Source organism: Mirounga leonina, unplaced genomic scaffold (assembly GCF_011800145.1).
Source record: "Mirounga leonina isolate KUSES-001 unplaced genomic scaffold, KU_Mleo_1.0 Mir_173, whole genome shotgun sequence".
Taxonomy (NCBI): Eukaryota; Metazoa; Chordata; class Mammalia; order Carnivora; family Phocidae; genus Mirounga; species Mirounga leonina.
Window position 1 is genome coordinate 72,977,115 of NW_023270447.1, and position 12,955 is coordinate 72,990,069.

General features: G+C 41.1%; 1 protein-coding gene across 16 annotated transcripts in view; it reads right to left on the bottom strand.

Annotated features, from left to right (window-relative positions):
• LOC118019798 (mediator of RNA polymerase II transcription subunit 18) overlaps positions 1-12,955 on the bottom strand; it is a 141,226-nt gene that overhangs the window by 17,939 nt on the left and 110,332 nt on the right. For all 16 annotated transcript variants that reach the window (XM_035019323.1, XM_035019321.1, XM_035019322.1 and 13 more), the window contains 2 exons: positions 4,353-4,517; positions 3,444-3,839 (listed from right to left, as the gene is read on the bottom strand). In XM_035019323.1, coding sequence (XP_034875214.1) covers positions 3,444-3,839; positions 4,353-4,517 — 561 coding nt within the window. The remainder of the gene's footprint in view (positions 1-3,443; positions 3,840-4,352; positions 4,518-12,955) is intronic.

A 12,955-nucleotide genomic window follows, 5' to 3' on the forward strand; every position in this document is an offset into this window, starting at 1 on the left:
AGACCCCATCCTCTAGATCCCACTGTCTTTGTGATTTTTATGAGTGTCCATACTTCTTATCCTTAATACCCAAACCCCCATCACCACTCCCCACTACACTACGGGGTCCTTGGTGACAGAGCAACCTGTCTCCATCAGTATATCCATAGAGGTGGGCACAGTGCTTGGCACATGGTGGATCCCCAACACATACTTGTTAGATGAGAGGCCCCCACCCTATATCACGCCAGTATATATCCCTATGTGATCCCCCCAAGCCCAAAATGACTCAGGTTTTGATTCAGCAAAGTTGCTCTGGAGGGTTCCAAATGGCCTTTAAGAAGTAGATCACCACATCATGCAGGGGCTAATCTTGCAAAATAATTAAATAGTAGGTCTCTTGATCACCAACCTCTGTCTCTCTACTCAAAGCCCTAATTTTGGTTACACCACTTGTCTTCAAATGGCTCCCATATATATATATGTATTTTAAAGATTTTACTTATTTATTTGACAGAGACAGCGAGAGAGGGAACACAAGCAGGGGGAGCAGGAGAGGAAGAAGCAGGCCTCCTGCTGAGCAGGGAACCCGATGCGGGGCTCGATCCCAGGACCCTGGGATCATGACCTGAGCCGAAGGCAGACGCTTAACAACTGAGCCACCCAGGCGCCGCATGGCTCCCATATGTTTTATCTAGAGAGCAACACCTCAAGGTCCCCTGAAATAAAAATTTATTTACCCTAAGTCCTATTCCACTGGTAGTATTCAAAGTAAAAGCTAGCTAGTTTGATAATGTTTTAATGTCATTAATCATAATTAATTTTTTTCAGTTTTAACTACATCTACATTTTATTAGGCATAGTTACTTATTCATAGGCCAAATTATGAAAACAATTTAAATGTGTAAGATAATCATAATTTAGTAACTGTGAATGAATTAACTCTATATTACTTTAAAAATCATTTAGTTTTTTTATATATTATAAATGTCCAAATACACTTTTAAAAAAACATAATTCCAGTATAATTAACATACAGTATTATACATCTTAGGTAAATTTTTAAAAGACTTTCTAGAAAAACATTGCATACACATACAAAAAAAGATTAAAAAATATTAATTTTAACCTCAGTGAGATTTTTTGGGTAGACTGGACTTTTGCTGCCTCTCTAAAAATAGCCGTTAGATAGTCCATTTACAACAAAACCTACACTCGACAAGACCAAATTTGAGTATTTTATTGTTTGAATTGATAAGGTAAATTATCTTTGGTAATTTAAGGAAAACATATACCTCAAGATGTTAAAGAAATGAACTCTGTTATATCTACTCTCACAATGGCACTTGGTTGTAGTTCTGTCGCCAAGATGCTGGAACGTTCATTGGAGGGGTTACAAATTCTCTTCACCTGTTCAGCTATTTATGGTAGTCCCTCCTTTGCCCTAATACTCCTAATTAGTCCTTAGTCTTAATACTGTTACGCCCATTAGTAGACACAGCAATGTCTACAGCGGTGGTTTCTAAGTATATGGATCTCATGGACCAATACAATTAAAATGAAATTCTCAACCAACCTCACGTTGTCAATTTTTAATATTGACAAATAAGACTTGATATCAAGTAAACCATTTGTGAAGATAATTCTTTCATGAAAGAAATGGATTTTTATCATCAAAGAATTAGGAAGGTCATAATTTCAGAATAAAGAATAGTCCTTTAAATCAAATCTAGTTAACCTTAATAAAAACTCTGTGAACCATCCTATTTTTCTCCTTCTGCTGAGGACCACTCAAGACTGATGTTGAGGGGTGCCTGGGTGGCTCAGTTGGTTAAGCGACTGCCTTCAGCTCAGGTCATGATCCCAGGGTCCTGGGATCGAGTGCCGCATTGGGCTCCCTGCTCTGCGGGGAGCCTGCTTCTCCCTCTCCCACTCCCCCTGCTTGTGTTCCCTCTCTCGCTGTGTCTCTCTCTGTCAAATAAATAAATAAAATCTTAAAAAAAAAAAAAAGACTGATGTTGATCCCTCAGTTACAAGGCCTATTGCTCTGGGCTATTCACCTTAGGGCAGAGAACAGTACACATATTAATATTTTTTATATTATCTTATCCTGAAAAGGGTAGACTATTACTGGTTTAGAGCAATGGTTCTCAATGTGTGGTCCCCATATATGCAGCATCAGTATCATCTGGGAACTATTTAGAAATGCAAATTCTCAGGCCCACCCTAGACTTACTGATTCAGAAACTCTCAGGGCAGGGCCCAGCAATCTGTGTTTCAACAAGCCCTCCAGGTGATCGTGACAAGAACCTGTCTAGAGATCAGTTTGAGAATACAGGTGTACAGGACAGAGGTCTGGGCTCAAGAGTTAAAAAGCCCAGGTTTGGTTTCTATCACTAATTAACTGCAACCTTGAGTGAGTCACAACTTCGTCGTGTTATAATTGCTGTAACTATATAATAGATAAAATCGCTTTCCTACTTCACAAGGAGGTTCTGAAAGCAAGTATATGAAAGCTGCTTGAGTTCCTCAGAGATAAGTCACAGCACTGTCCATCCGGGGTGGTAATAACCGTAATAACCTCCATCCTTTTTTTAATCAAACTACTCCAACCTGCCATACTCACAATATATTCTAAGCCTGTTTTTCAGGGTTCTTGTCACCCCACACAAGGTGGGGGTATTAGCTGTTTAATGAGCATACTTTATTCCTCCCTTCAATCATGAACAAGAACTTCAAGCTGTACTAAGCCTAGTACCATTTTTCCTGAAAAACTACCTTCCTTCCTCTCCTCCCTTTCTCGAAAATTCCTCTAAGAAGGTATACATGTATGTAAGGAAAAGCTGACCTAATTAGGACTTCAGGTAAATATAAAAAAATTCACTAAACTGATAAAAATGTACTGGTTATCTTCCCGGTTTTCCTTCTTCTACCACTTATTTTATTCTTAAGTCTCCCAAGAGAAAACATGACTTTATCAGGACACTTTGAATAATATCTTCTGCAGTTTGCAGGAAGGTATTGTGCCAGACACTGAATCACAAGTTACACTGGCATCTATCCAATCACCTTTTTATCTGTTGGGTTCATGCTGAAGGTAGGCATTGGCGGTTTAAAGTAGGTTAAAATAACCCCCTTTCTCCATGCAGGTCAGAACTGCTATGGTCTTCACATGTCCAGTCCCCCAACTATAAACAGTATTTCAGAAACACTGTTTTAGAAAAATAGATATTAATGCCCCCCCCAACTGGAACTTAATTTTATTGCTATCTGATCCTAGTCCATTTTCATTCATGACTATCTGCCTCATTTTCAAGACTTTTCTCTATATTGAGGGCATTCAGAGAGATGGGACAAGGAGAACTCTCACAGACCAAATCAATATACCAATTATCCAATAAAACAACCATCCAAAATCAAACCCAACCAAACCCGAAGCAATGGAAACCTAAAGAAGTACTTACCAATGACAGGGTTGCTATTTCTGTGAGCTGGTTTAGGGGGAGGGACAGGCGGCTGCTTGGCAGGGACCGAGGGAGTGAGGCTTGGGGCAGCGGTAGTGTTCGCACTGGCCGGAGCGGCGGGCAGAGTCCTGGGTGCTGGGGACGGGGGGACGGAGGAACCAACAGTCTTTGCTGGGTTCACAGCAGCAGGGGCGGCAGCGGGTGCTGCGGTGGGGGCGGCAGCAGGGGCCGAGGAGATGGGCCATGCCGTCCTGCCAGAGGAAGCGGCAGCCTTTGCTTGCCCTTCATTTGCTTCGTGAGAAGAGGACAAGGGTCTTTTAGGGGGAAGCAAAGGCTGTCTGGGTGCGTTCTCAGGAACGGACTCTGCTTCAGAATTAGGCTGGCTTCCAGTTGAGCCTGCGTATTAACAGATGTGATTTAAAAGGGAAGAAGGAGTCACAAGATAGACTGAAAAAGCTAACACATCTACAGGCTTATGGTCAACTTCATCCCTTATTTAACTTTCAGATGAGTTTACAGGCAGTTTCCCAACCTCAACATACTTAAGGTATATATGACACTTTCTCATTCCCAATCTCAAACTAAGAGAGGCTTGTATAGTAGTGATTCTTCACACCAGAGCCAGGCAACCGGAGGAGACACAGAATCCCATGGGTGGAGGAGGAGGAACGTGTAGCTTGAAAAACTCCTACAGGTGTCTGATGCTTAACATCTTCTTCTGTCTTTGAGAATCACAATTTAGGTCTTTTGTGAATGTAAGAATGAGAAGGGGAAAATTCCACTTCAAGCTGCAACTAGTTAAGGAATTGCTAGAGGAGAACAGAATTCCCCCTGGCTCTAGATAAACTCTGAGTTAAATAAAAATGACTGATCCCTGGCTCTTACACTCACAAACCCAGGGGTTCTTACCTAGTCGCTTCTTTGGGTCCTCTTCTGGAACAGGATTCCTAAGACTTGCTATTCTTCCTGACTCTTCTTCTGCTTGCTCGGGACTAGAAGATCTGGTACTCCCTATGGGAGTGGTATGGCCATTTTTTAACATGGCATGGCTCAACTTCCCTGGATCCTCACCACCTGCAAGGTCAAAGAGAAGAGAGCAAACTGATGGACTGGTGTGGTCAGAGAGGAAAGCTGGTAATTTGTAACCTTTCTTATCCCTTTCTCCCCCATTCTGTTTGAGCTGCTGATTTAGATCTAGATTATTTGGATCTTTATAGTAGTAATAGAAATAAGTAATTTCTTTTGCCAATAAACATCTGATTGCCCATTCATTATGTGCCAGGTGTCTTGCTACATAAATAAGACCGACTTAATATAATATACCTAAGTAACAAATGTTAACTATTCAGAGCTGTAACAAATGGAGTGTTGGGGTAGGAATGAAGAAGAAACAGTTCTCTTGGGCTGGGAATGAGGTTGGGAAAGCTTCACAGAGAGTGGTAGCTAAACTGGGTCTTAAAGGAGTAGGAGCCAATCGTACTGCTGACAAGATGAGGAAAGACAGGGAAGAGCAGCATGGATGAAGGGATGAAATCAGTTGGCATGTCTGGGAACTGGCATCTAGTTTGTCTGGCAGGAAAACAGATGCATATAAGAAATAGTCATGGACAGGACTGGAAAGGCCAGCCAGAGCCCAGCTATGAAGGACACCGAATGCCATGTAAAAGAGCCTGGGCCAAATCCTGTAGGCAACGGGAAGCCAAAGAATTAAAGGAGGAGAGAGATCTGATCTGATCTGTCTTTTCAAAGGTTAAATGTGAGAGCTGAGAGGAGGGTGGGTCAGGCAGGGCCTGGTACAGGAAAGCTACTAATAAGCTCCTGATGGAATAAAGGTGAGACACAGCAGAGGGTGCCAGGCATTAGGAATGCGGAGCAAGGGGAAGAACTGGTGGACTGATCAGAGCTCCATGTGACAGAAAGACACATGCTTACAAACTAAACTGCAGAAATGATCCCTAGGCTGGAGGCTTTGGGAGGACCACTCATCACCGTGGAGACTGCAGGTAAGATTCCTGCACGGAACAGTTAGATAAACGTTCCCTGCTGAGCTTCCCTGGACTCCTTTGGAGAAGAGAACTGAGAAAACTGGGGTTGGAGACTTAAACTCCGTCTCACCTCCTAGTGTCATGGGGACTGGAAATGGTTGCTCTCTACACAGTTTCCGCTTTGGCTTTCCACAGTGAGATCCTCTGGGTAGTATCATTTTAGTGAGTCTTGAGTTAGTCCCTCAAGTTCTCAGAGACATGTCTCCCTCACCCCAACCTCCTACTAGATTAGACAGGATCATTCTCCATGCAGTGTCAATGAGAGGTGGAGCTTGGCCTGAAAGTACTAAAGAGTCTATGGCAAATGAGCACTAAATGAAAATACATTTCTCAAGCTAAAGTATTCTGATAACTATTTTAAAATAGGGAAGGTAGCAAGATGACAACTATGCAAATGTAGTAAGTTATTGCTTATGTTTATATAGCCCATCCTTAACAAAAACAGGACCTTTTAGAATATAAACCAAGGAATCACTTCAAAGCCAAATAAGACTACTACTTTTGAGGGGCGCCTGGGTGGCTCAGTCATTAAGCGTCTGCCTTCGGCTCAGGTCATGATCCCAGGGTCCTGGGATCGAGTCCCACATCGGGCTCCCTGCTCGGCGGGAAGCCTGCTTCTCCCTCTCCCACTCCCCCTGCTTGTGTTCCCTCTCTCGCTGCCTCTCTCTCTCTGTTGAAAAATAAATAAAATCTTAAAAAAAAAAAAAAAAAAGACTACTACTTTTGAAAACCATACAGTGAAAGGTTAAGACACATTATTAACTGGTTTCTACTCAGCATGCACTAGGAAAATACTGCAGAAGTGATCAGTTATCAGGGCTCCTGGGTGGCTCAGTTGGTTAAGCATCGGACTCTGATTTTGGCTCAGGTCATGATCTCAGGGTTGTGAGACTGAGCCCCTCATGGGGCTCACACTCAGCGCAGAGTCTGTTTGTCCCTCTCCCTTTGCCCCTCCCCCTGCTTGCCTGCTTGCACACACTCTAACATAAACTAATAAAGATTTTTTTTTTTAAGATTTCATTTATTTATTTGACAGAGAGAGGCACAGTGAGAGAGGGAACACAAGCAGGGGAATGGGAGAGGGAGAACAGGCTTCCCACTGAGCATGGAGCCTGATGCGGGGCTCGATCCCAGGACCTGGAATTGTGACCTGAGCCAAAGGCAGACGTTTAATGACTGAGCCACCCAGGTGCCCCCAAATAAAATCTTAAAAAGAAAAAGTGATCAGTTATTTCTCAGGCTATTTATTCAGGATTGTCTACTCTCAAGTAAACTTTCTTTTTCAAAATTTTTATTTATTTGTTTTTAAAAGATTGTATTTATTTATTTGAGAGACAGAGAGTGAGGGAGAGAGCGCAAGATGGAGGAGGGTCAGGGGGAGAAGCAGACTCCCCACTGATTGGGGAGCCTGATGTGGGACTCAATCCTGGGACTCCGTGATCATGACCTGAGCCGAAGGCAGTCGCTTAACTGACTAAGCCACTGAGGCGCCCCTTTTTAAAAATTTTTAAAGATTTGTTTTAAATTCAAGTATAATAAAATACAGTGTTAGTTTCATGTGTACAATATAACGATTCAACAATTCTATACATTTCTCAGTGCTCATCATGGTAAGTGTGCTCTTAACCCCTTCACCTATTTGACCCCCCACCCCCACTTTCCATGTGGCAACTGCCAGTTCTCTATATTTCAGAGTCCGTTTTTTTGTGCGTCTTTTTTCTTTGTTCACTTGTTTTATTTCTTAAATTCCACATATGACTGAAATCATATGGTATGTCTTTTTTTTTTTTTTTTTAAAGATTTTTATTTATTTATTCATGAGAGACAGAGAGAGAGAGAGAGGCAGAGGGAGAAGCAGGCTCCCAAGGAGCAGAGAGCCCGATGCGGGACTCGATCCCAGGACCCTGGGATCATGACCTGAGCCGAAGGCAGACGCTTAACCATCTGAGCCACCCAGGCGCCCTGGTATGTCTTTTTCTAACTTATTTCATTTAGGATTATATCCTCTAGATTCATCCCTGTTGTTGCAAATGGCAAGACTTAATTTTTTTTTTTTATGGCTGAGTAACATTCCATAATATGTATGTGTGTAAACACACACACACAGAGACACACACACACACACTGTCTTTATCCATTCATCTATGGATGGACACTTGGGTTGCTTCCATATCCTGGCTATTGTAAATAATGCCGTAATTAATTTTTTGAGGAATGTTCATATTGTTTTCCACAGTGGTTGTATCAGCTTGCATTCCCACCAACAGTGTATGAGGGTTCTTTTTCCTCCACATCCTCACCAACACCTGTTATTTCTTGTGTTTTTTATTCTAACCATTCTGACAGGTGTGAGGTGTGCATTTTCCTGATGATGAGTGCTGCTTAACATCTTTTCATGTATCTGTTGGCCATCTGTTTGTCTTCTTTGGAAAAATGTCTATTCATGTCTTTTGCTCTCCCCCTTTTTAAAAAGATTTTATTTATTTATTTGAGAGAGAGAGAATGAGGAGGGGGAGAGGGAGAGGGATAAGCTCAGCAGGGAGTCTGACATAGGGTTCAATCCCAGGACCCTGAGAATATGACTTGAGCTGAAGGTAGGCACTTAACCAACTGAGCCACTCAGGTGCCCCCTTCTGCCCAATTTTTTAACTGGGTTATTTGTTTTTTTGGTGTTGAGTTGTATAAGTTCTTTATGTATTTTGGATACAAACCCTTTACTGAATATATCATTTGCAAATATCTTCTCCCACTTGGTAAGTTATCTTTTTGTTTTATTGTTTTCTTTGCTGTGCAAAAGTTTTTTATTTTGGTTTAGTCCCAATAGTTTAATTTTACTTTTGTTTCCCTTGCCAAAGGAGGCATACTTAGAAAAATGTTTCTATGGCTGATGCTAAAGAGCTTACTGCCTATGTTTCCTTCTAGGAATTTTATTTATTATTATTATTATTATTTTATTTTATTTTTTTTTTAAGATTCTATTTATTTATTTGACAGAGAGACAGCGAGAGAGGGAACACAAGCGGGGGGTAGAGGCAGAGGGAGAAGCAGGCTTCCCATTGAGCAGGGAGCCCGATGCGGGACTCGATCCCAGGACCCCGGGATCATGACCTGAGCCGAAGGCAGACGCTTAACGACTGAGCCACCCAGGCGCCCCTTATTATTATTATTTTTTAAAGATTTTATTTATTTATTTGAGAGAAAGAGAGAGTGAGAGAGAGCCCAAGAGAGGGTAGGGTCAGAGGGAGAAGCAGACTCCCCGCTGAGCAGGGAGCCCGATGCGGGACTCGATCCTGGGACTCTGGGATCATGACCTGAGCCGAAGGCAGTCGCTTAACCAACTGAGCCACCCAGGCGCCCCTCCTTCTAGGAATTTTATGACAGGTCTTACATTTAGGTCTTTAATCCATTTTGAGTTTATTTTTGTGTGTGGCATAAGGAAGTGATCCAGTTTCATTCTTGTCAATGGAGCTGTCCAGCTTTCCCAGCACGATTTGTTGAAGAAACCCTTTTTCCATCATTGTATATCCTTGCCTCCTTTGCCATAGATTAATTTACCATATAATCGTGGGTTTACTTCTGGGCTCTCTATTCTGTTCCACTGATCCATGTGTCTATTAAAATTTCTTATATTTAATGCAAAGGTTTTCTACGATGTTAACAGAGTGGAGTATAAGCAGTATCCAGCTTTAACACCTATGAATGTCCATGCCCATCTTAGAAAACATATTAAATATTTTATAATATATTCAAGTTAGAACCCTATATATTTAAGCCAAAAGCTGTGTCTGAGTATGAAAAAAACTTCAAAGTTCAAATGTTGCTTTTGGCCTAAACTGGAGATATAGAAGCCAGGCTCCAAGGTCTATCTCAGAGTTTTTTCCTAGAGTAAAGCTTTCAGTCAGTTCTCTGGTTGGCAGAGTAGTATCTTGCCAAATGGCTACAACTCATTTATCAATTGTGCCTTTGGGCTTGTAGGCTAAAAACAACTTGGATCAAGAGCCAATAGGAAGCATAGGGCGAAAGAAACTGAATGAAGGTGAAAAACAACAAACAAGTAATGTACGGGGTTTGTGAGTGAGTGAGCAAGAAAGGTGAGGCAGAAGAGGGCATGGGGTAAGAAATGGATATTATTATAAAAAAAAAAAAGCAAGGTTTGAAGATGCTACAACAGAGGTGTTACAATTATAGTTAACCACCTAAAATACCTAGAAGATTTTATGTCCAAATGTAAAATTCAAAGTCTCATAAAAAACTGGTTATCCATGCTAATAGCTAACCATGTAGAAAATTCAGAAAAATAGAAAAAAAAAAGCCCCCTGTATTCCCATCCTGACAACCAATGCTAATTAATATTTTAGTAATTTTTCTTCATGTTTGTTTCTTTGTTAAATGTTTATATAGTTGAGAGGTGCCTGGGTAGCTCAGTTAGTAAGCGTCTGACTCTTGATTTCAGCTCAGGTCATGATCTCAAGGTTGTGAGATCGAGCCCCACGACAGGGTATGCACTGGGCCTGGAGCCTACTTAAGATTCTCCCTCTGCTCCACCACCCTTAAAAATTTTTAGGTAGTTGAGATTTAAAAATCTTCAATCTAGGGGCGCCTGGGTGGTTCTTGATTTCAGCTCAGGTCGTGATCTTGGGGTTGTCAGATCAAACCCCACATCAGGCTCTGCTTGGGATTCTCTCTCTTCCTCTCCCTCTGCTCCTCCCCCTACTTGTGTTCTCGCTCTCTAAAATAAATCAATCTTTTCCTTTTCAAGATTTTATTTACTTATTTGACAGAGAGAGAGCGAGAGAGTGTGAGCACAAGCAATAGGAGTGGGAGACAGAGAAGCAGGCTCCCCACTGAGCAGGGAGCCCGATGTGGGGCTTGATCTCAGGACCCTAGGATCATGACCTGAGCTGAAGGCAGATGTTTAACTGCCTGTGCCACCCAGGTGCCCCCAAAATAAATAAATCTTTAAAAAAAAATCTTCAGTCTATACAATTTTATTAAATTTTGTGAATAAGCAATATATTAATATGGTTCAAAACCTAAAAAGTGTAATATTCCATTGGTTTGGTTCTTTTCTCCCATTGGCCAAAGGACAGGATACAGTTTTAAAATGTGGTTTTCAGATGTGTCTCATGCAAAGGAACTCTAATGAAGAGAAATGAAATACAGCCAACGTACTGTAGTCTTAACTCTTTCGATAAGCTGCTTCGTAAAAATCACACATTGGAGAAAAGTCCTGACATTACTAAATGAACGTTGAAACACCAAAACATGATCTTTATGACAAACAGAAGATTAGGGAAGCAATCTGGGCATGGAGACAACTTTGGTCAAAAACTCAAACCGGGCAACCCTCTCAGGTCCCCCTCCCTCTTCGGGGGCTTTGTACCATCACTTTACTATTGCTCAATAAACTTTGCTTTGTTGCCCACCAAAAAAACCCCCAAACCAAAAAACAAACAAAAAAATCCCCAAAACTCAAACAAATAGGGACACCTGGGTGGCTCAGTTGGTTAAGCGTCTGACTCTTTTGATTTTGGCTCAAGTCATGATCTCGGAGTCACAGGATTGAGCCCTGCATCAGGCTCCATGCACTCAGCCTGGAGTCTGCCTGAGATTCTGCTCCTACCCCCCATTTTCTCTCTCTCTCTAAAACAAATAAACAAAAATCTTTAAAAAATATATATTAAAACAAAAAAAACAAAGGAAAGCAACACAGTACGACAGCCGGCACAAAGCTGAGATTGTGCAGAGACACAGAGAAGGTCGGCTCCAAGGATCCTCCACAAGCCACTCAGTTTCAGAGTTAAAGATCACAGGGGCGCCTGGGTCGCTCAGTCAGTTAAGCGTCTGCCTTCGGCTCAGGTCATGATCCCAGGGTCCTGGGATCGAGCCCCCCATCGGGCTCCCTGCTCAGAGGGAAGCCTGCTTCTCCCTCTCCCACTCCCCCTACTTGTGTTCCCTCTCTCGCTCTCTCTCTCTCTGTCAAATAAATAAATAAAATCTTAAAAAGAAAAAAAATTAAAAGAAAAAAGATCACAGCCACCTGTAGACACCTGGAAGGAAGAGTGAACAGTCCTTTTTTTTTTTTTAACCCCTCACCAAGAAAATGGCCACCTTTAGTATAGGAAATTTGGAGGTAATTATTAGAATAAAATCATTTCATATTTACATCTCTAAGTTGAGATTCCTTAAAAAAATCAGTTATTCTTGCTTATGTTTTAATATTTTCCCTTCACTCGATATCTTCATTCCCACAAAAAATATTTGCCTTCCTTAAATAAATCAAATATAGATAGCACAGCATTGAATTCTCTCAAAATATCTTATTAGTATTTAGTTTTTTTATTGTCAAGTATAACATTAGTAGAGAAAAATATTTAAAACATAAACGTAAATTTCAACGAGATATTACAAGGACACTTTTGTGATCATCAAGGACATTAAAAAATGTTTCCAAATAGCCAAACTGTGGGAAAAGCCCAGATGCCCATTGACAGATGAATGGATAAAGATGTGGTGCATACATACATACATACATACATATATACACAATGGAATATTCCTCAGCCATCAAAAAAATGAATCTTACCATTTGCAATGACATAGATGGAACCAGAGAGTATTATGCTAAGCGAAATAAGTTAGTCAGAGAAAGACAATTATCATATGATTTCACTCATATGTGGAATTTAAGAAACAAAACAGAGGATCATAGGGGAAGGGAGGGAAAAATAAAATGATGAAATCACAGAGGGAGACAAACTGTAACAGACTCTTTTTTTTTATTAACATATAATGTATTATTTGTTTCAGGGGTACAGGTCTGTGATTCATCAGTCTTACACAATTCACAGCGTTCACCATAGCACATACCTTCCCCAGTGTCCATCGCCCAGCCACCCCATACCTCCCACCCCCCACCACTCCAGCAACCCTCAGTTTGTTTCCTGTCTCTTATGGTTTGTCTCCCTTTCTTGTTTCACCTTGTTTCATTTTTCCCTCTCTTCCCCTATGATCCTGTCTTGTTTCTCAAATTCTTCATATCAGTGAGATCATATGGTAATTGTCCTTCTCTGATTGACTTATTTCAAGAGACTCAACTATAGGAAACAAAAAAAATAAAAAAATAAAAATAAACTAACTAAATAATAATAAAAAATTTAAAAAAACTATAGGAAACAAACTGAGGATTGTTGGAGGGGAGGTGCGTGGGGGGATGGAGTAACTGGGTGATGGGCATTAAGGAGGGTGCGTGATGGAACGAGCACTGGGTGTTATATGCAACCGATGAATCACTGAACTCTACCTGTGAAACTGATAATACACTATATGTTAATTAATTGAATTTAAATAAATAGAAAGAAGAAAGGAAAGAAAGATGAAAAGAAGAAAGAAAGAAAGAAAGAAAGAGAGAGAGAGAGAGAGAGAGAAAGAGAGAAAGAGAGAAAGAGAGAAAGAGAGAAAGAGAGA